The sequence below is a fragment of the Rhinopithecus bieti genome, unplaced genomic scaffold (assembly GCF_001698545.2).
Source record: "Rhinopithecus bieti isolate Rb0 unplaced genomic scaffold, ASM169854v2 scaffold_61533, whole genome shotgun sequence".
In the NCBI taxonomy this organism is placed as follows: domain Eukaryota; kingdom Metazoa; phylum Chordata; class Mammalia; order Primates; family Cercopithecidae; genus Rhinopithecus; species Rhinopithecus bieti.
In genome coordinates, this window is record NW_016823925.1 from 1,268,633 (window position 1) to 1,289,048 (window position 20,416).

Below are 20,416 nucleotides of genomic sequence, written 5' to 3' on the forward strand. Positions count from 1 at the left end.
GAAGGAATAAGGGATGGGTATATACTAAATATAGACTGAGCCCAGTTCATAGTTTTGTCTAGGTCTAGTTTTCATCCCATCTTCTTTTAAATTTATTGTAATTTTTTTTTCTTTTTTTTTTTGAGACAGAGTCTTGTTCTTGTTGCCCAGGTTGAATGCAGTGGCACAATCTCAGCTCACTGCAACCTCCACTTACCAGGTTCAAGCAATTCTCCTGCCTCAGCCTCCTGAGTAGCTGGAATTACAGGCGCCTGCCACCATGCCCGGCTAATTTTTGTACTTTTAGTAGAGACAGAGTTTCGTCATGTTGGCCAGGCTGGTCTCAAACTCCTGACCTCAGGTGATCCACCTGCCTCAGCCTCCCAAAGTGCTGGGATTACAGGCATGAGCCACCGCACCTAGTCTCATCCCATCTTTTAATCTAATACCAATACATGCACTGATTTACTAATCACCCAATTCCAATGGTTATTAGAAATTGCTACTGATATTTTAAACATTTTGGTGTTTTGGGAAAGAATGTTTAAATGTCACATTTCCTTAATATCAGCCCAAGACTGTTTTATGTAGAGCTTCCTCCCATTTTCCCATCAGCAAAGATGAACTATATTTTTGCAGTCAGTTCTAGATTTTCAGAATGGATTTCTACTTATTGATCTCCTCTTTATTTCTGCTGTTGTTTGTCTTTCTCATTGCATAGCACAAACACTTAGCATTCTCACTCGAAGTGGGACCCAGCTGTACCTGGAACTCAGTGAGTAGTTAGTGAGGATTCCTGGAAGGGAGGGAAGAAGAAAGAGAAAGAGATAGGAAATTAAATGATAAGGATTAGGCTTTGGTAAGCAAAATTTCAGTGTACTGCTTATTTGATGTACAGATCTCTGGGTCTTAACTGATAGCTGCAAACACTCCATTGTTTAGGTAAGGTGTATATTATGTTCCTCTAAATTCATTTCCTTGTGCTTGTCTAACTTGAAAATCATCTGACACTTTTCCACATGCTCATAAAACTTCATGGGTTTTTCCTGAAGTTTAACCATGCTTGCTACCATTATATTATGTGGAAAAGCCTAATATCCTCCTAAAGTAGGAAACTTGACTTCCAAGTCATATATCAATCATTTGGTCAGTTGGGCCAGCCCAGCTTTCCCTCTAATGATGAGTCTGTTTGTTCCATCAGCCAAGGCCATTAAGCCCATAGGTGTCAAGCTACAGCTCTGCATAGGCTCTGTGCTCAGTGCTGTGAGGGCCTCCCAGCCAGCTACTGCACCCTTGCCTCCAGAGTGAATTTTCTGCTCTAATTGGGCAGATTGTATTACTCCTCTGTACTCACAGAATGTACCAGGTCCAAGCTTCCTTAGCACCTTTATTTTAGCATGCTACTTAAAATGTCTTTGAACTTTCACTCTCATAGTTTTAAAAATGCATATATACCTGTGTCCATGATTTCGGGAGTCCCTCGAGGACAGAAAACCTCAAAAAAATATATATATATACTTTTATTCTATCTCCAACTTACAATGTTTTGTGTTATTTTAACATAAGGTTTTTTTTTTTTTCTTTTTTGGTTGAAGGAGGAGTATTTGGCATAAGGAATTCTCACTCCTTGTTTTCCTTCTGTAGGGCAATTATCTGTCCTTGGGAGACACATTTCTATGATTTTAAAAGGGAGGGGGAATAGCTGGCTCTGATGGAAAAAGGAAGTCACAAGGAAAAGAAAAGAGAGTGGTGAATTCACAGGGCCAGTGATAAGGATTATGTAGAGCTAAAATATGATCTTTACTTATGATTTGGTTATTTTTATATTCTTTCTTCTGTCTCACTCAAGCAGAAAGTAACCTCTTTCATCATAGCCTTGTATTAATTCGCCAGTATTTGTTGAGTGCCTGTGCTAGATTCGGCCTTGTTTTTGTGTAAAGGACTGGAAGATGAAGGCTGTGAAGTTGCCCTCACTTTAATTAATTTCTTTTAAATGTGGGAGTAAGAAGATTTAGATGTTGAAAAATTTACAGAAGAAATAAGATGGTCTGCAGTCCTGTGCTTGTTTTAGGTGCTCAGGGACACTGGGGAAGGGGTAGAGTTTAAGGAGAGGAAAGTAAACTTAGACTTTGGGCATTTTGGTGTTTGGCCCTGTGGCCAGGAGGCTATGTTGAGCAAGACAACGTGGCTATGGGGAATCAGCTCTGTGTGAGCCACACGGAAAAGGGAGGCCGAGATTATGAAGCGGTTTGTAATTGGTGGCACATCACGTGATCTGACTTTAAACATACTTTAGGTGACTGTCCACATCAAGTGTGGGTGGCACTGTCATCCATGCAGGAAGAATTGCAAATTGCATGGCTCATACATAAATAATATCGAACGGGGAAGAGTCTGGGAGATGATAGGGCAAACTAGAGGAAAGAGCTTATAGAAAGAATCAAACCTGAAGTTACTTGTTAGCAGGTGACATTTTATTCTAAAAGTATGGTTTCCTCTTGGATTTGTGTCAAAGGTGGGAAGGTTTGTAAATAGCATTCCTCAACAATGAATAGGAACAGGCATCTTAAATGTACAATAATTTGGTGGCATATATGAAGGTGTTTATATAAGCTAACACCCAATTTTTTATCAGGGAGGATCAGGGGGTTCTTGACTACCTTATAAAGAAGGCAGATCTGGGTAAGAAACTAGAGTGTGTCCCTTGTGGGCCACTTGTTTCTATGTGTCCCTTTCATGCTGGTTTTATAAGATTTTGCTCTCAGCCACTGTTCCTCAACTTCTACACTGTCTCTCTGGACCATCTGGTCACCTTGTGGACTCAGGCACCCCATATATAATAATGACTTCGAAACCTGTAGCTCATGCCTCAAGTTCCCCCCTGTACCCCAGTAGTCAGATTTTATCTCCATGCCCCACAAATTTCTCTTTCTCTACATAGCTAAACTGATAACTATCAACTTCTTCTTAAACTGCTCCTGTATTCTCTATGGTATTCAGTGATGCTACCATCTACCCAGTCATTCCTGCTGGAAATCAGGATGTCATCTTGACTTTTCTCCACGACCAGTTATAAATCCTGCACATTTTATGACAGAAAAAAAATTTATAATTTTTTCTCTTAACCAGTAGTTGCCAAAGTAATCTGATGTTGAACTGACAACATGAGATTTGCCCAGTTAATTTGGGGTCCAGACGTGTATTTATTGAATGCTCCCAATGTGATTCTGCATATTTAGGAAGTACTACCTTGAGCCATTTCTAAAAACCATAATTAAAATGAGGATGGGAACCAGCAGGCAGCTTGGTCACCTAGCAAGGTAAGCTGACATCCACAGATATTTTGGAGTGAACTCCTTGCTCTGGGAAATTCTTTATCTTAGTTTGTATAATACTTTAGATGTATTTTTCTATGAATACAGCTGCATGTTTTCAGAACATAGGAGTATGGTCTACCTAGCTACTGAACACACTAACTAATTCAACAGATATACATTGTGTACCCATGGACTGGGGACATGATGGCAGTAAGAAAGATGCAGTTCTTGCCTCAACAGTCTCACAGTCTAATGGAACATACCATGCTTTTTTCTTCTTTTTTAAGGTGCAAAGTGATCTAACATTACAGAGTAATGGGAGCCAGTATTCTCCAAATGAGGTAAGTTTCTTGAAGATTCATGGAAGGTGAGGTGTTTCTTGATGGCTGGATTGGAATATCTTTTACAGAAATATATAATCTAAGACTTGTGATTAATTAATTGAGTCTTTAGGGGAATCTGTCTAACTCTCATTGGCTATCATAGCTTTATCTGGTCTTATTCATAATTAAGTATTTATTTTTATGAGATATATTTTTAAAAACCAAATGTGGGAACATCTTTACAAGAATGAAGATCACTTAAATAGGCAACATTTAGAATGTCTTGTTCTCCATAAATGATTCAGTGTGTGATTCAGTATTACTGAGTTCAGTATTATCTGTTTCCTCATCAGATGTGCCCTCTTTTGAATATAAGTGGATATATGTGTGTGTGTGCACGCACCCACGCACACACCTGTGCAAGAGGATTGCCAGTGTCACATAATTGTAAAATGTTCTTAAAATGGGCAAAACAAATTGAGTGGGTCACTCTAAAACAACATTCTGTTGATTATGCCACTTAACATCTTTACAAGGTGATTTATTTTTTTTAAGCCAGGACTTCATCACACAGCAGCAAATGTGAAAAGGGAGTTAGTTTTGTTACAATCCTTGAACATAGAAAACCATACGTAGTTCTTCTTCTGTTTTATTCTTTTGTTCTTTTATTTTTTTCCTAATTTCCTTTCCTTCCAATACCACAGATTAGAGAGAACTCCCCTGCAGTCTCTCCTACCACAAACAACACAACTCCATTTGGCCTGAAGCCTCGATCAGGTAAATGAAAACCTCAGCCCATTCTTACACTAAATAACTCATTGCTTTCTCTTGAGCCTTTTAAGTGTATACATTATCAATGTGCACATCGTTGTCAGTTCTGCTGAGCTGAAATGCTGGCATCTACAGCTAGGGGAGGCCAGAGTTTGTAGCTTTGTTTTCAGTGAATCAGCTAAGTCTGTGTTCTCAGTAGTGGATAACCTATCTTCGTTTGAATCAGAGCAAAGAGAAAAAAGGTGGGAGCATGTAAGCGGGGACGAAATACTCTATTGATTTTTTTTTACCTAAGGAAGATAAAATAGCTGCCCTTTGGCCCCAGTGGTTCCTGGTGCTCGGCTGAGTTAAGGGGCAGCCTGCCTCTGGAAAAGTGACTCCTTTCTGAGACATCCTCATTTGCTTTCTGAGTCTGGTAGGTTCTGTGTGTTTACTCACATAACAGAGTGGTCATTTCAAGGCTTGCATGAGTGTTCAGGAGTTACTTTTTAAAAAGTCTTTTGAGAAAGCATTCTGCTTATATTACCAATTTTATTTTAGTTTGTTATTAGTTTATTCACAAAAGTAAATTATAGCAATGTACAAAATAATGGTTGCTTTTGAAAAGAAAGCACTCTATAGAAAACATTGATTCTTCTGATTTCTCCATTTATTTGAAGATCTGTTGCTAATCTTCCTTCTTTTAGGTCTTTCTTTGTTTTAATGTTTTTGACTCTTTGGTATTTAGTCTACACTTATTACTCATGCTTTTAAGCAAGTGCTAATAAAGAATTCAGACAGCTCTTAAAGCTGGTAGAGAACTCAGATGTTCTTGAATTCTCCAGCAAAGCATTTTGACAACAGTAGAGGTTATACATGTGTATATTTTGCAAAAAGGCACCCATAGGAAAAACAAAGATGATTCTTTAATAAAGGAAATGTTTTTCATTCTTGGGGCAGGTTGATTGATGGGTGACAATCGGCCAGGTGTAATGGTTTCCTGGCAGTTTGAATAGGCCGTAGGAAAAAAAGCCATTTGAGAAAGTGCTTGACTGTGACAAGGGTTAGTGAGTGTTTTATGGAGAGCCAAATTTTACATGAAATAAAGCTCAAATGGCTGGTCTTCTCATGTTTGGAACTAAGCAAATGTGATCAGTTCTGGGCTGAGGCCCTTGGCTGGGTTTTCATTTCCATGGTCTCAGGTGTGTCCTGGGAGGAATGGAGGTGAGTCCAGGCACACCGCATCTGTGCCTTCAGTGACGACCTGCCAGGAGACTTACTTTACGCACTGAGGACCTCATGTTGAGCTGCAGACTGTCTCCTAATCCTCACAGTCAGTTTTACACAATTTAAAAGTATGGTATAATTGAGCGAATCAAAGTTGAATGGATCTTCAGAGAATAATATTCTGTTGAATATATAACTTGGAATTGTAGAATTATTTTGGTGACTTTTTTATTCTTTTTATAGAGTCCAAACTGAACTTATTACAGTTCGGGTTTACATTGTACTGGGGCTGTTAAACCATTTCACATTCTTTGTAGCAGTGAAAAATAAATGGAGCTTTCATTTTGAATAGCAGAAAACAAAGTTAATTTCCTCTTCAAGCTTCCAGCCTTTCTATAATGCTGACTAACCAATGTGGAAATTGTTCTTGTTGTTGAAAGCTCTATGGAGTTTGGTTGCTGTAAATAATGCTATTTATCTTCAGGATCATCAAGTGACATGTTGGAACTTTATAAAAGTTGCATTATGTACGGAGATTTTTTTCATTTGATTTAATAATTTTAAAATATTATAGTATATATGCTTAAATGTATTTTTCACATTTTCTGGAAAGTAATATATGCAGTAATCTTAACTGGAAAGCATATAGTTTTAAAAGATAGAAACCATTTTGATCGAGTAGCTTTAGAATGCTTAAAGCCAGTTGATTTTATTTTGAAAGTATGTGGATTTATGTGATTTCTGTGTTATAAATAAAAACAGACTGCTTAAATTAGCAAGTTGAAATAAGAACTTAGAGTAGGCTGACAGTTTCTTTCATTTCTTTCTGGGTTTTCCTCCCAAACGAAGACAACTGCACATACCCAAATATTTATGTCTAGAACTATATCCGTTTATTTTACTGACCCTGCCTTATGATTGAATAAAAAATAATATAGATATTTCCTAAATATGAAATTGCCATATGGATATTTAGTGCAAAAATAAGAGTTGTTATCATTTCATAAGTGACCAACTCCGAAGTTCTTGAAATTGATTGATCTCTGTTGGTTAATTGGATTTGTTGTTAAATAGACTGTACTAGTCTCCAACATTTTTTGTCTTTTGTTTTTTAACTGAGCAATATTGAAAACAGTATTGAGAGGTATGTCCAGGATTGAGAAAAGAATTAGCTAGATTCAGCTATCTATAAAGCATGCCAATAGACCTACAGATGTCTTTAAAAAGAAAGTTGACATTGCTTTGCAGAAAAAAAATCACTAATGGTAAATGACGATTCTATAATAGTTTTATTTCTAAATAATAGATATATTTACACATATTAAGTTTTATTCTATGTCACCAATATTTTTGTGTGTGAATCGCATTTTGTTAGTTTTTTAGAAAGTCTTTGAGAAAGGTATCTGGCGGGTCTTTTGCCTTTTTATCTACCTAACCTTTGGGTACTCTTTCTTTCCTCTGACCTGATTCATTAGTACTCTAAGTCTGTGGGCTTGCAGAACTGTTAAGATTAACAATATGAACTGCATGCAAAGTGTATGATTGATGGGTACTAACACTCAGTTTTATCATTCTTTTATTCCATGCACCATCTTTCATTCTTCTATATTGTGCATTTGAAATTAAACCCCATATAAATGAAATCCACTCTTCATTTCCATGCAAACCCTATGCCATTTGTGAAATGCTGCTGCCCCTTTGGTTTTTCCTGGTCCTTGTGCAACTGTACGCGGACTGGCTCTCTGGCTCCCCTGCAGACCCAGCCCTCATTCTTCCTCCTATCTCCTTCAACACACTTACACAGGCACAGACATGGGACAGCTCTAGCTACAGTGTTCCATCTGAAGGAGACAGTGACAATGGTAGGTGGCTTTGTACCTATTCTCCAATGTTCTCATTAATAAGCCAATGCGTATACTGAACATTCCTCTCTGTGCAGCTGAAGATAGAGTATATTGACCTGCATGCTTGGTACGAGAAATAATGTATAAGCCTGGAAAGTAAAGTCCAGAAAAGTGCATGTGGATTGTTCTCTAGCGGTTTGTCAAACTCCAGTGTAGTTAACTTGACTATTCTGGATTTGGGGTAGGCATTATAATACTTTCTTCTCTACCCTTTTCTGCTTGGGTTTTTTGGTTTGTTTGCTTGTTTACAAAGATTTGGGGTTTGCACATTTGGATTTATCTTTGCTTGTTCCTGCATCTGAACTAAATGGTTTTAGAGTTTGATATTTTATTATTTATGCTTACCATGTAATCTAAGGTAATTAAAATGTAGCATGGCTGATCCTGGAGTATTACATTGAAAATAATGTTAATGTGGAGAAATTTCTAAAAATGAAGATAAATCATTTGCCTTCTTTTTTCCAAATTATTGGCATGTTTTGACTTTTGATACCTTCTTGAGTATAAGTTCATCTTTTTGACATTCAAGGATAGTAACTTGGCCTGAGAATCAAATGTGTAAATAAAAAATCGAGGATACTCAGCTAGTATTCATGTGGATATCTTTTAATTTTAAATCTTATGTAGCCTAAGAGATTATAATAAAATATAATTATTTAGATCTACATGCCACGTATATCTTCATCTCCATTCTAGTCTAATTTCATTCTAGTTTTTGAAGTCTTCAAATTTTAAACATTTTACTTCAGAATACAAAGTGATTGCAGTCAATTTAAATGAAACAGAGAATGTGATTTATAGGGAAGAGTAGTGAGGTACAGGGTATAGCCACAATGCAGATACAATGGGAAGATACGTTTTCTGATAATATTTCTCTTTTCATCTAAGTATGTTATATGTAATACCTAGAAATATATATATATTTAAGACACTTGCTGTGATTTCTGGTTAAAATTCAACCAAAAATGCTTCTACAGTTTCCTTATGGAGAAGGACAATGTATACTTTGGCAGAGTAGTTATAAAAGGAATTTAATATTTCATAGATTTCTAAATTTTTAAACTGAAAATAAATAGGATTAAAAAACAAGAGTTATGAAACAAATGGCCCTCCTTATACCATCCGGTTTTAAATTTTGGAAGTTGAAGAGGGCTAAATGGAAACTTTCTTGATAAACTTTTTCTTTACTTAAGTTTTTTTTCTAATGGAGGGGAGGCATTTTTGTTTTTCAGAAAGTATAGCTATTTATGGGCCTAATGTTGTTTAAAGGAAATAAAGCCTAAAATGAAAGATTTATGTGTGGTTTGGTATTTCCTTAGGAATGATATCTGAAACCAAAGGACTTTTTATTTTTAAAAGCTGGGAAACAATTAGACTTCTTATGTAGCAGTAGAATTACTGTCTTTATAGATGAACAGGCTAAAACCAGAAAGGTGAGGTGAGCCGCCTGGGTCACAATGTGGGGTTGAGGTGGAGGTGAAGCCGCGCCAGGGTTCCTAACTCTGGAATCATCTCTGTTGCATCTACATTCAGGCTGCCTTCATTTGATTAAAATCCTTAAATTTCCATAGAAAATAGTCATTGTGGAAATCTTTCTAAAAATAAAATAACCTTGTAATAGTTATTAAATTATTTTTTCTATGAGTAAAAATTCCAGGAATTCACATGCAGTTGTTATGCTGTACCGCAATAATAATAAAGCCATCATTTTCAATACTCATGGTTCAGTCGATCATGTCAGATGTTTGAAGATTGTCATTTTTTCGTATTTGCAGTTTGTCTCTATTATGCCCTGGGCAACAGAAAATTTTCTGTACAGCAATAGTCTTTACAAATATTTGTTTAGCTTCCCAGATCTGACTTTTATGTTTATCTTCATTCTCTTTGTTCTTAACTTTGACCTGTGATTGAATACATTTTCTAATGCTTTTCTTTTTTTTTTTAGTTAAAGAAGCTGCACTGTCTGTTCACAAGTCTATGAGCTAATGTTGGGAAAGGAACACAGACTACTTTTTATGTTGTTCTTACTGGTTCCTCTTAAGCAGAAGATCCTACTCAGGGGCCTCTCTTGGCATTTCAAAGCTGATTACATCAGTTTTGTTTCCTCATATTTTCTCCATTATTCAATATTGGCTGCTATCTTTGTAAATAACCTTTATAAATAAACATCATCTTATTACCAGCTCAACCTAACATAATGTAACTTGACTTTTATTTATACTTTTTAGTTATTATTTTGGTAAAGTTATCCTTTTTTTTTTTAACCTTGCTCACTGTCTTGCTTTATATAAAATTATCCTTTTATTTAAATTCTTTCAAATATTTTATTCCCGTTCTATCTCATTTTAAATTCCCCATTTCTCTAAAACTTATTCTTCAAACAGATATTTTTAAATTGGCAACCTGGGTAGAAGGTCCTTGAGAGTTTGAGTTCTCAGAGTCCTCAAAGTTCTGCCCCATGAAGTGGATGAAGGAGGATGTGGAAGTTTGTCTGTAGGGTTGTCCGGGCCCCCCCGGAGCTGGATGGGACAGCTTTAACCTCTGTTTTTAACCTGATGGTTTAACTTCTGCTTTTCCCACTGCTCTGTGTCCTCTTGTTGAATCTTTCCTCTTCACTTCACTTTGAAGTTAAAAACCATTTCTATCTTCTTTGGGGTAATTTTTGCTCTTTCATTTGCAGTGAATTTGTAGGTGCTACTTTATACTTATTGAAAATTAATCTTTATCACCAGAGAATGGATGAATGGACCAGTTTACATTAGTCTCTGAAGTAACCATGTATCTTGTACCAATTTGCAGATATTTTCCTTAATTTTTTACAGTGATCTTGCACTATAGGTATTATTTTCCCATTAGAAAATGAAGAAACTGAGGATATAAGAGGCATTTTAGTGGCTCTCGACTCTGGTTTTATATTAGAATCACCTGGGCGTTTTGTAAAACTATAGCCACTTAGGCCCCATAGTCAGAAATGCTAATTTATTTGGTATAGCATTGACTCTAAGCACTGGTCATTTGTTTTACTTCTTATGTGATGTTATGTGGTGTTCAAGTAAGGTTGAAAGTCACTGGGTTAAGTAAATTGTCTAAGACCAGAGAAGAAATGTGAGCATTTTGAGGACACAGAATGTGTCCAGTTCAATTTTAGGCACCAGAAGGGAATGAATGAATCAGCTAGTGAGAATTCTGATTCACAGTAGCCTGGATCTAAAGTTCGTGATATTTTTTCAAAGCCAAGATATTGCTGCCTTTGAGTTTGTCTATCTTAAAAATCATGTCCAGTTCAGGTTCTTAACTTCTAAAGAGAAGTTGAGAGCTAAATTTTAAAACTTCATGTTTCCACAGAGAAGGAATCTCCTCTCATTGAGTTAAATTTAGGTATAAGTATTTCTTATATGAAGAGTGCATTTCATGCAATAATTAAATGAGAAAGTGCATTTCGGCAATTTTTAGAGCACAGGGCTTTCTTTGTTTGCTTAACTCAAAGATGTTCTCACAACAAGTACGTAAATGGTTTCTTGTACACATCCTTAAATATCTGCTGAGTGCCTATTATGTGCTACGCACGATGCTCATCACTATGGATGCAGCTCTGAAAGAGACAGCCAAAATCTCTCTGCTTTCATGTAACATTTATGTCAGAGTCTAATGCATTCAGACCTGGAAACTAAGTTTAGGAGATTATTCATAAGAGGAAAAACTCAGGTGACTGATTATCAGGATAGAATAATCTTTGCAAGGACACTCTCCAAATAGACTGAGCTTTAAATGAGGGAGTGTTTGAAACACTTGTTTCGTTTACTCATTCAACAAACTCATTCTGCCCCACTCACTGCTTTGTGGGGCAGGAGTAGAGGGTACAAGTTGGAAACAGACATAAACGTTTACAGATCCATAATGGAGCAAAATATCACTCTATTGTAAGACAGAAAGTGGTGAGTGCCATGGGAGAGACACAGATAAAATAATTTTATATGCTCACAGAAGACAGAGATTACTACTCCCAGCTCAGAGATGAGGATGGAGAAAAGAGTGAAGGAAAAGGCAGAAAATAATGGAAAGATCAGTGGAATCTGACTGGTATCTGTGAGGATGAATTTGATATTCTACATAAGCATTTCATTATACTCTGCAGATTCCATGCTTAATCTCTTCTGCTAAATAAATTACGTATATGTGCAAATCTTTTCTGTTCTTTAAATGTTATTTATGCTGGATGCAGTGGCTCATGCCTGAATTCCCAGGACTTTGGGAGGCTGAGGCAGGTGGGTCACTTGAGGTCAGGAGTTCAAGACCAGCCTGGTCAACATGGTGAAACCCTGTCTCTACTAAAAATACAAAATTTAGCCAGGCGTGGTAGCGGGCACTTGTAATCCCAGCTATTTGGGGAGTTGAGGCAGGAGAATCGCTTGAACCTGTGAGGCGGAGTTTGCAGCGAGCTGAGATCATGCCACTGCACTCCAGCCTGGGCGACAGAGTGAGACTCCATCTCAAAACAAAATAAAAATAAATGTTATTTATACAACATACAGTAAATTAAACTATAGGCTTAATTTAAGCAGAACTTATTTTTTTCCTTCATCTTAAATTGCCTGCCTTGGCCAGGTGCCATGGCTCACACCTATAATCCCAGCACTTTGGGAGTCTGAGGCAGGTAGGTCACTTGAGTCCAGGAGTTCCAGACCAGCCTGGGCAACATGGCAAAACTCCACCTCTACTAAAAACACAAAACTTAGCCAGGCATGGTGGTGTAGGCCTGTGGTCCCAGCTACTCAGGAGACTGAGATGGGAGAATCACGTGAGCCAGGTGGTTGAGGTTGCAGTGAGCTGAGATCGTACCACTGCACTCCAGCCTGGGCAACAGAGTGAGACTGTGTCTCTCCACCCGCTCCCCCACCCCCCAAAACCAATCACCACCTCTTCATCTCTTTCAACACACTCATAACACACACTCACTCTGCTCTCTCACCCATCTTTTTTCTTATTTACACTTCAGCAGTCACAGGAGCATTTTACTTGAAAAGATTTGCTCATAGTGGGGGCTGCTTCTTAATATTGTCTCATGGCCTCAAGTTAAACTTTTATTCCTCTGGATTAAGTAAAGGAGCTCTTGAAATTTAGTGATATGAAATTAAGGTGGCCGGGCACGGTGGCTCAAGCCTGTAATCCCAGCACTTTGGGAGGCCAAGACGGGCGGATCACAAGGTCAGGAGATCGAGACCATCCTGGTTAACCCGGTAAAACCCCGTCTCTACTAAAAAATACAAAAAACTAGCCGGGCGAGGTGGCGGGCGCCTGTAGTCCCAGCTACTCGGGAGGCTGAGGCAGGAGAATGGCGGGAACCCGGGAGGCAGAGTTTGCAGTGAGCTGAGATCCAGCCACTGCACTCCAGCCTGGGCGACAGCGAGACTCGGTCTCAAAAAAAAAAAAAAAGAAATTAAGGAAAAGCAGAATAATTCTTTTGTAGATCAATTTCCTGAAGCCTGGACCCAGACTGGTCACTGGATTTATTAAATAGGACTTGAAAGAAAAGAAAAAACTGTAGGTAATTTAATCAGAGGTACTTTAATGGTTCCAGTAAAGCCATTCTGTTGTAACAAACCCAGCAAAATAACCAAGCACTTTTGTACTTGGTAGATTTACTATGAGCCTAAAGAGATTGCCTTAAGCTCTCTTATATGTCATAGTAATGAATACATTTAGAAAACTAATAGTGATATAGTCATTATTTCTGATAATTTTGTGTGTATTTGAAGTGTTCATTTTAAAAAAATACATTTGAGTTGGTTTTTAAAACACTTTTGATTGCTTAACATTCATAGAGCAAATGCCCATGGATGCATGTTACATTTTAAGATACAAAGGAATGCAAAATTTAAAAATGATGCCAGGAAAGTAAAACCCAGACACCATCTCGTTATCCTGGTATCTTACATAGGGCTCTAATAAGGCAATGTGGTGTTGAACAAAAGCTCATGGTTCATTTCACTTCCTGATAGTTTCATATTCAGATTGAAATCTGCCAATAAAAACATATTGAAAATATTATTAGATAAGATTACCCCCCAGAAAAAAGGCAAAGGAAAATAACAGCTCCAAAGAAAACATTTGATTTGTTTAAACGGTGTTGGGGCGCCCCTTGCTGGCATATATATGTATTATCCAACTGTATCTGCGTTTCTTGACCTTTTTTTGGTAAGTGCAAAATTTGGTGGTGCAAATTAGTTCTAGATTTTACATTTTTTGTATATTTCTGTTTTGGTTTTGCTTGAAATGGTGTAAAATGTGATGCATTCTCCAGTTTCTTCCATGAGTCCTAATTTGTCAGAGTTTTCCTCAGTTCCTTTTCTCTGTGAACTTGTCATCTTTCCCTGCCTGGTCACTCTGTCCTTTTACTGACCTTGGCTTTACTTTTTAGGCAATTGGTACTACGTCCTGTGAGGTTTGGGTTTTGTGGGACTTGGTGACAGTCCTCCTGTGACTGCCTTTGGTGTCCTTTGCCTGTGATTTCCCTCAGTGGCTTCCAGCAGAGGCCTCAGGCCACAAGCTGACTCCTCTCTGAGATTCCAGAAGGCGACAGGCCTTGTGTACCTTAAATCATCCTCTTTCTCCATTAACTCTAAGTCAACGATTTAAGATATGTCAACTTTCTCGTCTTCCATAGAGCATCAGAATGTGAATTCAAGTATCTTAGAACTAATTTAGAAAGAAAATACTGAGATGTGAGAAAGAGAATGCATGTTCAAAGGCACAAATGGAAATTAAAATATTGTAGTTAGGCGAGCACAGGACTTTTGGTTACACCGAGTGGACTCAAGTCTTTGTATCCAAAGTATTCAATTTGTAAATCATATTTAATTTCTAGGAATCTGAAATATTGAAATAGTTTCTAAAGTGGTCCACAGGAAATGTATGTCAGGGTAGAATAAATATTACACGTTCTTTCTTATTCAGCATCGTTTAAATGATCATGATTGAAACTTTTGCAATTGCAGTACGCTGTGCAGCCTTCTATGTGGTATGGATTTCTAACATTGGAGTTCTCTGCCCAGAATTTTCTAAGAGACTTTCCCTCCCTACCTCAATCTGAAAGTCTATGGGATGGGGGAACCAAGGCTCTGAACAGCTCTTTCTTCCGTCTTATGTGCAAGGATAAAAATCTCTAGGAAGAAAAAAATTCAAGTTTAAATCTGCCCTGGGCTTTGGATCATTAAAAAATTAATTAAAACTCTTGCTGTAGTCATTCTCCAATACATAGCACATGGTTTACCTTCTTGATCGGTCTCTACAAGATGTTTTCCTTCAGAGGGAAGGGCATGTGTTTCCTCAGCTCATTTCAGAGGGAGCATCGCTGTTACTGTTCTTGGAGGTCGTAACTTCAAGAACCTGAAGCCAACAATGAGCTCTTCAGCTACTTCTAATCTTGACAGGCTTCCTGAAAGGAGTCCTTCCTCGTCTCCAAAGAGCTGACTTTTTAGATAGTCTGTCAGTGACAGTCTAGAAGGCAGAATTTTTCCACCGCACCCTCAAATATGTAATCATCACTTAGTTCTTAACTCAGGCTTATGAAAACTTGATGCCAACAAAACATTAACTTGTGCTTTTAAAATACGTACAACAATTCTAGAGCCTTATTTGAAATAAATTATCTGAATTTAATGAAAGGATTGAGTGTAAATAAATACTTAGAATGAAAACAGTGGGAAGATGAGTGAAGTAGGACATCTGTCAGACCAGTGACTTGGAACGGTCCCAATGACCCAGACCTTGCCCTGGGTTCAGTTTATTATCACCAAAAAATACAGCTTGTTAGTCCACTCAACCTAGTATAATTTAAAATGTAGTCTCTTTTAAAATACTTGAGCCAGGCTTTTCTTGTGGATTTGGAATTTCTTTGTTTCTTTGAGTGGTAAATGAATTATTTTGGATAAATGAAAATACTGTTTGATTTTAATATGAATAGCCCTATGTGACAAGGCACTACATGAAGGCATTTTTCCCTTTCTATTATAGTGTTTCTAAGACCTCAGAGAAATTTGGAATCTATAGACCCACAGTTTACAATCCGGAGGAAAATGGAGCAGATGAGAGAAGAGAAAGAGCTGGTGGAACAACTTCGTGAGGTACCCAAGAAATGTTATGTAACTAAAGGAGAATTTTCAGAATTTAAGCAACATTCTGTATTTTTAAGAAATAGACTTTGAAACATTGCAAGCAGTCCTAATTTCAAATCTAGCCAGGTCATTTACTGACTGCTGGATGTCGGGCAAGCCACTTAACCATGCTGAGTCTGTTTCTTTATGTACTAAAAAAAATGGTTTGGCCAGGCACATTGTCTCATGCCTGTAATTGCAGAACTTTGGAAGGTGGAGGTAGGCTGATCACTTAAGTCCAGGAGTTCGAGACCAGTATGGGCAACATGGTGAACCCCATCTCTACTAAAAATACAAAAATTAGCTGGGCATGGTGGCATATGCCTGTAATCCCAGCTACTCAGGAGGCTGAGGTGAGAGGATCTGTTGAGCCCAGAAATGGGAGGCTGCAGTGATTTATGATTGTACCACTTCAGTTCAACCTGGGTGACAACAGTGAGACCTTGTCTCTTAGAGAAAAAAAAGAATGGTTCCAATTGACCTTAGTGGAGTTTTGTGAGGAATATATGAGATAGTAGTAAATAAAAAATACATACATACATATAAATGCTGGCACTATTTCAATTCAGGCATAGTTTAATGCCCTGTCATTTATTTACTTAATAATATTAAATTAATTTTCATTTTTTATTTTTATTTATTTGTGTATTTTTTTGAGACAAAGTCTCACTCTGTCACCCAGGCTGGAGTGCAGTCGCATGATCTCGGCTCACTGCAACCTGTGCTTTCTGGGCTCAAGCAATCCTCCCACCTCAGCCTCCTGAATAATTCGAGATTACAGGTGTGCACCACCACACTCAGCTAATTTTTTGTATTTTTAGTAGAAAAGTGTTGGGATTACAGGCATGAGCCACTGCACCCAACCCAATTTTTAATTTTTAAGAGACAGGGCCTCTCTCTGTTGCCCAGACTAGAGTCCAATGGTATGATCATAGCTCACTGCAGCCTTGAACTTTTGGGCTGAAGTAATCCTCTGGCCTCAGCCTCCCAAGTAGCTTGGCATAAATTATAGGCACATGCCACTGTGCCCGGCAGTATTACATTAATTTAAAAATGTTTATAGTTATCCTCACTTTATACCCCAAACCGACCAGAGATTTTAACTCAGTTATCTAATAGGCAAATCATTTGAGTTTCTACCAAAGAGGAAGTCTTGTGCTGGGTGTCACTGAAGCTTAAACTTGGAGATGGCGGGGACCATGGCTGTCTTATTCCTTGTCATATTTCTTAGTTCCCAGTGGGCGCTCTGTAGGTATTTGTCTACCTGCATGGTCTTTTTGTCAGGTTAGGAAGATCATACCTAAATATATGGAAGGTTAAATAACAGTATAGGAGTCAATCACCAAGGAAGAAAACATTGGTAATAGCTATTAAAGACAGCACATTATGAATTGCTGCATGAGTTTTTAATGTTCAAAAAAAAGTGTCATAACTATGAACTAAAAAAGTCTAAGAAAGCTTCTTGACTAATAGTAGAACAACCATTCAATGCTGCAATCCCGTTGACTAGGTATATACCCAGAGAAAAATAAATTGTTCTACCAAAAAGACACCTGCACTCATATGTCCATCACAGCACTATTCACAGAAACAAAGACGTGGGATCAACTCAGGCTCCCATCAACAGTGGATTGGATAAAGAAAATGTGGTACATATACACCATGCAATACTACACAGCCATAAAAAAGAACGAAATCATGTCCTTTGCAGCAACATGGATGCAACTGGAGGCCACTATCCTAAGCAAATTAATACAGAAACAGAAAACCAAATACCACGTTCTCATTTATAAGGGGGAGTTAAACACTGGGTATCCATGGATACAAAGATGGAAACAATAAACTCTGGGAATTTCAAAAGGGGAGAGACAGGGGGTGAGGGTTGAATAACTACCTATTGGGTACTATGTTCACTGCTTAGGTGACAGGATTATTAGAAGCCTAAACCTCAATATCACACAATACACCCATGTAACAGACCTGCACATGTACCCCCTGAATCTAAAATAAATTTTTTCAAAAAAGAAAGAAAGATTCTTGGAGGAGGTAGATTCGATGTTAAATCTTCTTTCATTAGCAAAATATGTATTGACTGTCACTCTCTACCAGGCTGTATTCTAGGTAATGGATGTAGGAGAGAACAAAAAGGTCTCTGCTGTTCCAAAGCTTATAATCTACTGGGGAGAGACAGTAAATAAGACGGAAACAAATAAACACACAGTTTCAGAGAGCGATGAGTTCTACAAATGAGCAGTGAGCCCTAGAAACAAAATTCACATTAAATTAAATTAGGATAGGTCAGCCTCTTTGTTAGAGCAGATGATACTTTTTATATGGTTTAGCAAAGAGTCAGGAGGAAGTAATTTTAAAAAGAAAACAAAAAAACTCTTACCACCACTTGAAGCCACTGGGGTGATTCAGCAAACACAAAGAGAAAGTCAAACCTCTGTCATTTGCCGGGACCATCTGGATGTAATGTAAACTGGGAAGGTGAACTTTATAAAATCTATGCAAATAAGATCAGAAGCTGAGATATTCCCCGTAGGGAGTGATATCTTACAATTTTATCTTAAGCATGGGTCATAGTGATCATTTTATGGCTTAATTTAGTGATATAAAATTAGAGCCTGAAAGAGTACCTAAAAAAATTGTCCACACACGGGACACTTCTGAAAGAAATTTATATAACACTATTACATGCACTGTTTTCAAGTTTTCATTTATTAAAATCACCAAATCAAGTCATCGTTTCATAGGCTGTTATCCAGAACAATGAGAACACTTGGACACAGGAAGGCGAACATCACACACTGGGGCCTGTCGTGGGGTGGGGGAAGTGGGTAGGGATAGCATTAGGAGATATATCTAATGTAAATGATGAGTTAATGGGTACAGCACACCAACATGGCACATGTATACATATGTAACAAACCTGCAGGTTGTGCACATGTACCCTACAACTTAAAGTATAATTTAAAAAAAAGAGGAGTTTTTGTTGCAAAAGCCCTAGTTAAGGTCTGAAAATTGATTTGTCTCCTTCTGCTTCGAAGAGGATGGAGTAGGCATACTTTTCCCTATTTTTCCCACTAAGTACACCTAAAACCCCTAGACATAAATGAAACAAACATAAGAACATTCTGGAAGGTAAAGAGAAGACAGACTGATTAGGGTCCTTGAGACTTGAGGGACGCCATAGTGGTGAGCTCTAGGGGACTTTCTTTTTGCCTCATGTATCCAGACTTGGAGCTGAAGTCGCTGAGAACCCAGAAACAGTAATGGGCACAGACTTTAGAAAAACAACAATAAAAGCCGACTTTCTCTAACCAAATAACCAGGAAAGGGACAGCCCAGCAAGACAGAAAAGTTTTAGACCATAAATGTGCTGCTGCAGCTGAACACCACAGGAAATACTGTGGTCCCCCCATCACCCACACCAGCAAGGGCTGAGTCAGGTGAGACTTCTCCCCTTGCTGGGGTGGTGTCAGAGAAGACCAAGCCAGGAGCCAGAAATTTCATCCCCACTGATCAGTAAGGAAGCTCATCTGCTCCCAGAGTTTCAGTGGAGACCACATGGGAATCCTGGATTCCCACATCCACTCAGCAGTAAGGAGGCACCTTCCCCTACCCCTACTCCCTGGCCAGTTGACACCCAGTGGGAAACCCAGATGCCTACATTCACCTGGCAGTAACAAGATGGCAGCAGCCACCTTCCCCTGCTAGAGCAGTATCAAAAAAAAAAAAAAAAAAAAAAAAAAAAAACAAACAACTAAAACATTTAAATAGGATCCAGAGTCTCATAATACAAAAATATCCAGGTTTCCATTGCAAATCTCTCATCATTCCAAGGACGAGGAAGATCTCAAACTGTAGGAAAAAAAGACAATCTACAGCTGACATCACTAACACAGCAGAGATGTTAGAATTATTTGACAGATATTTTTAAACCAGCCATGATGAAAATGCTTCAATGAACAACGATGCACATGGTCAAAGGAAAGGAAAAGAATACCCCAGCAGAGAACTAGAAAATCTCCGCAAATACATAGAAGACATAAAGAAAAACCAAATGGAAATTGAGAGCTAAAAAATACATTATTGAAAATAAAAAGCCCAGTGGATGGGCTCCACAGCAGAATGGAGATGATAAAGGAAAGAACTGGAATGAAACTAGAAGAGAGAACAACAGAAATCATCTAATCTGAACAACAGAGAGAAAACAGATTGAAAAATCAGTGGACGGAGAGCCTCGGGACCTGTGGAAGTGTAATAAATGATCCAGCATTCATGTCATGGGAGGCCCAGAAGGAAAGGAGAGTGGGATCAAGGTAGAAGAGGAACTTCGGGGTGGGAAGGAAGGGGATGTGTCTATAATTTATTTTCTTTTTTGAGACAGATTGTTGCTTTATCATCCAGGCTGGAGTGCGGTGGCGCAATCTCGGCTCACTGCAACCTCTGCCTCCTGGGTTCAAGCGATTCTCCTGTCTCAGCCTTCCGAGTAGCTAGGAGGATGTGTCAATAAAAGGGCAACACGAGGGATCTTTGTGCTGGTGGAAATGTTTGTGCATCTTGACTTTGTCGATGTCAATATTCTGGTTATTTTGAAAGTTGTTACTGTTGAAGGAAATTGGGCAAAGGGTACATGGAACGTCTCTGTATTAGTTCTTACAATTGCGTATGAATCTAGAATTATCTCAAAAACCAAAAGTTAAATTTTTTAAAAGAAGAACAAAATTGATTTATCAATTAAAATAGTCTAAGAGAAA

The 20,416-nt window shown here is 38.1% G+C and overlaps 1 protein-coding gene across 4 annotated transcripts in view; it reads left to right on the plus strand.

Annotated features, from left to right (window-relative positions):
- The window catches only part of LRCH1 (leucine rich repeats and calponin homology domain containing 1), a 213,870-nt gene that overhangs the window by 165,440 nt on the left and 28,014 nt on the right, over positions 1-20,416 (plus strand). For 2 of the 4 annotated variants that reach the window (XM_017862058.1, XM_017862059.1), the window contains exons 14-17: positions 3,584-3,637; positions 4,324-4,396; positions 7,354-7,458; positions 15,514-15,623. In XM_017862058.1, the coding sequence (XP_017717547.1) occupies positions 3,584-3,637; positions 4,324-4,396; positions 7,354-7,458; positions 15,514-15,623 (342 nt within the window). The remainder of the gene's footprint in view (positions 1-3,583; positions 3,638-4,323; positions 4,397-7,353; positions 7,459-15,513; positions 15,624-20,416) is intronic. The other 2 variants (XM_017862061.1, XM_017862062.1) reach the window with 1 other exon arrangement.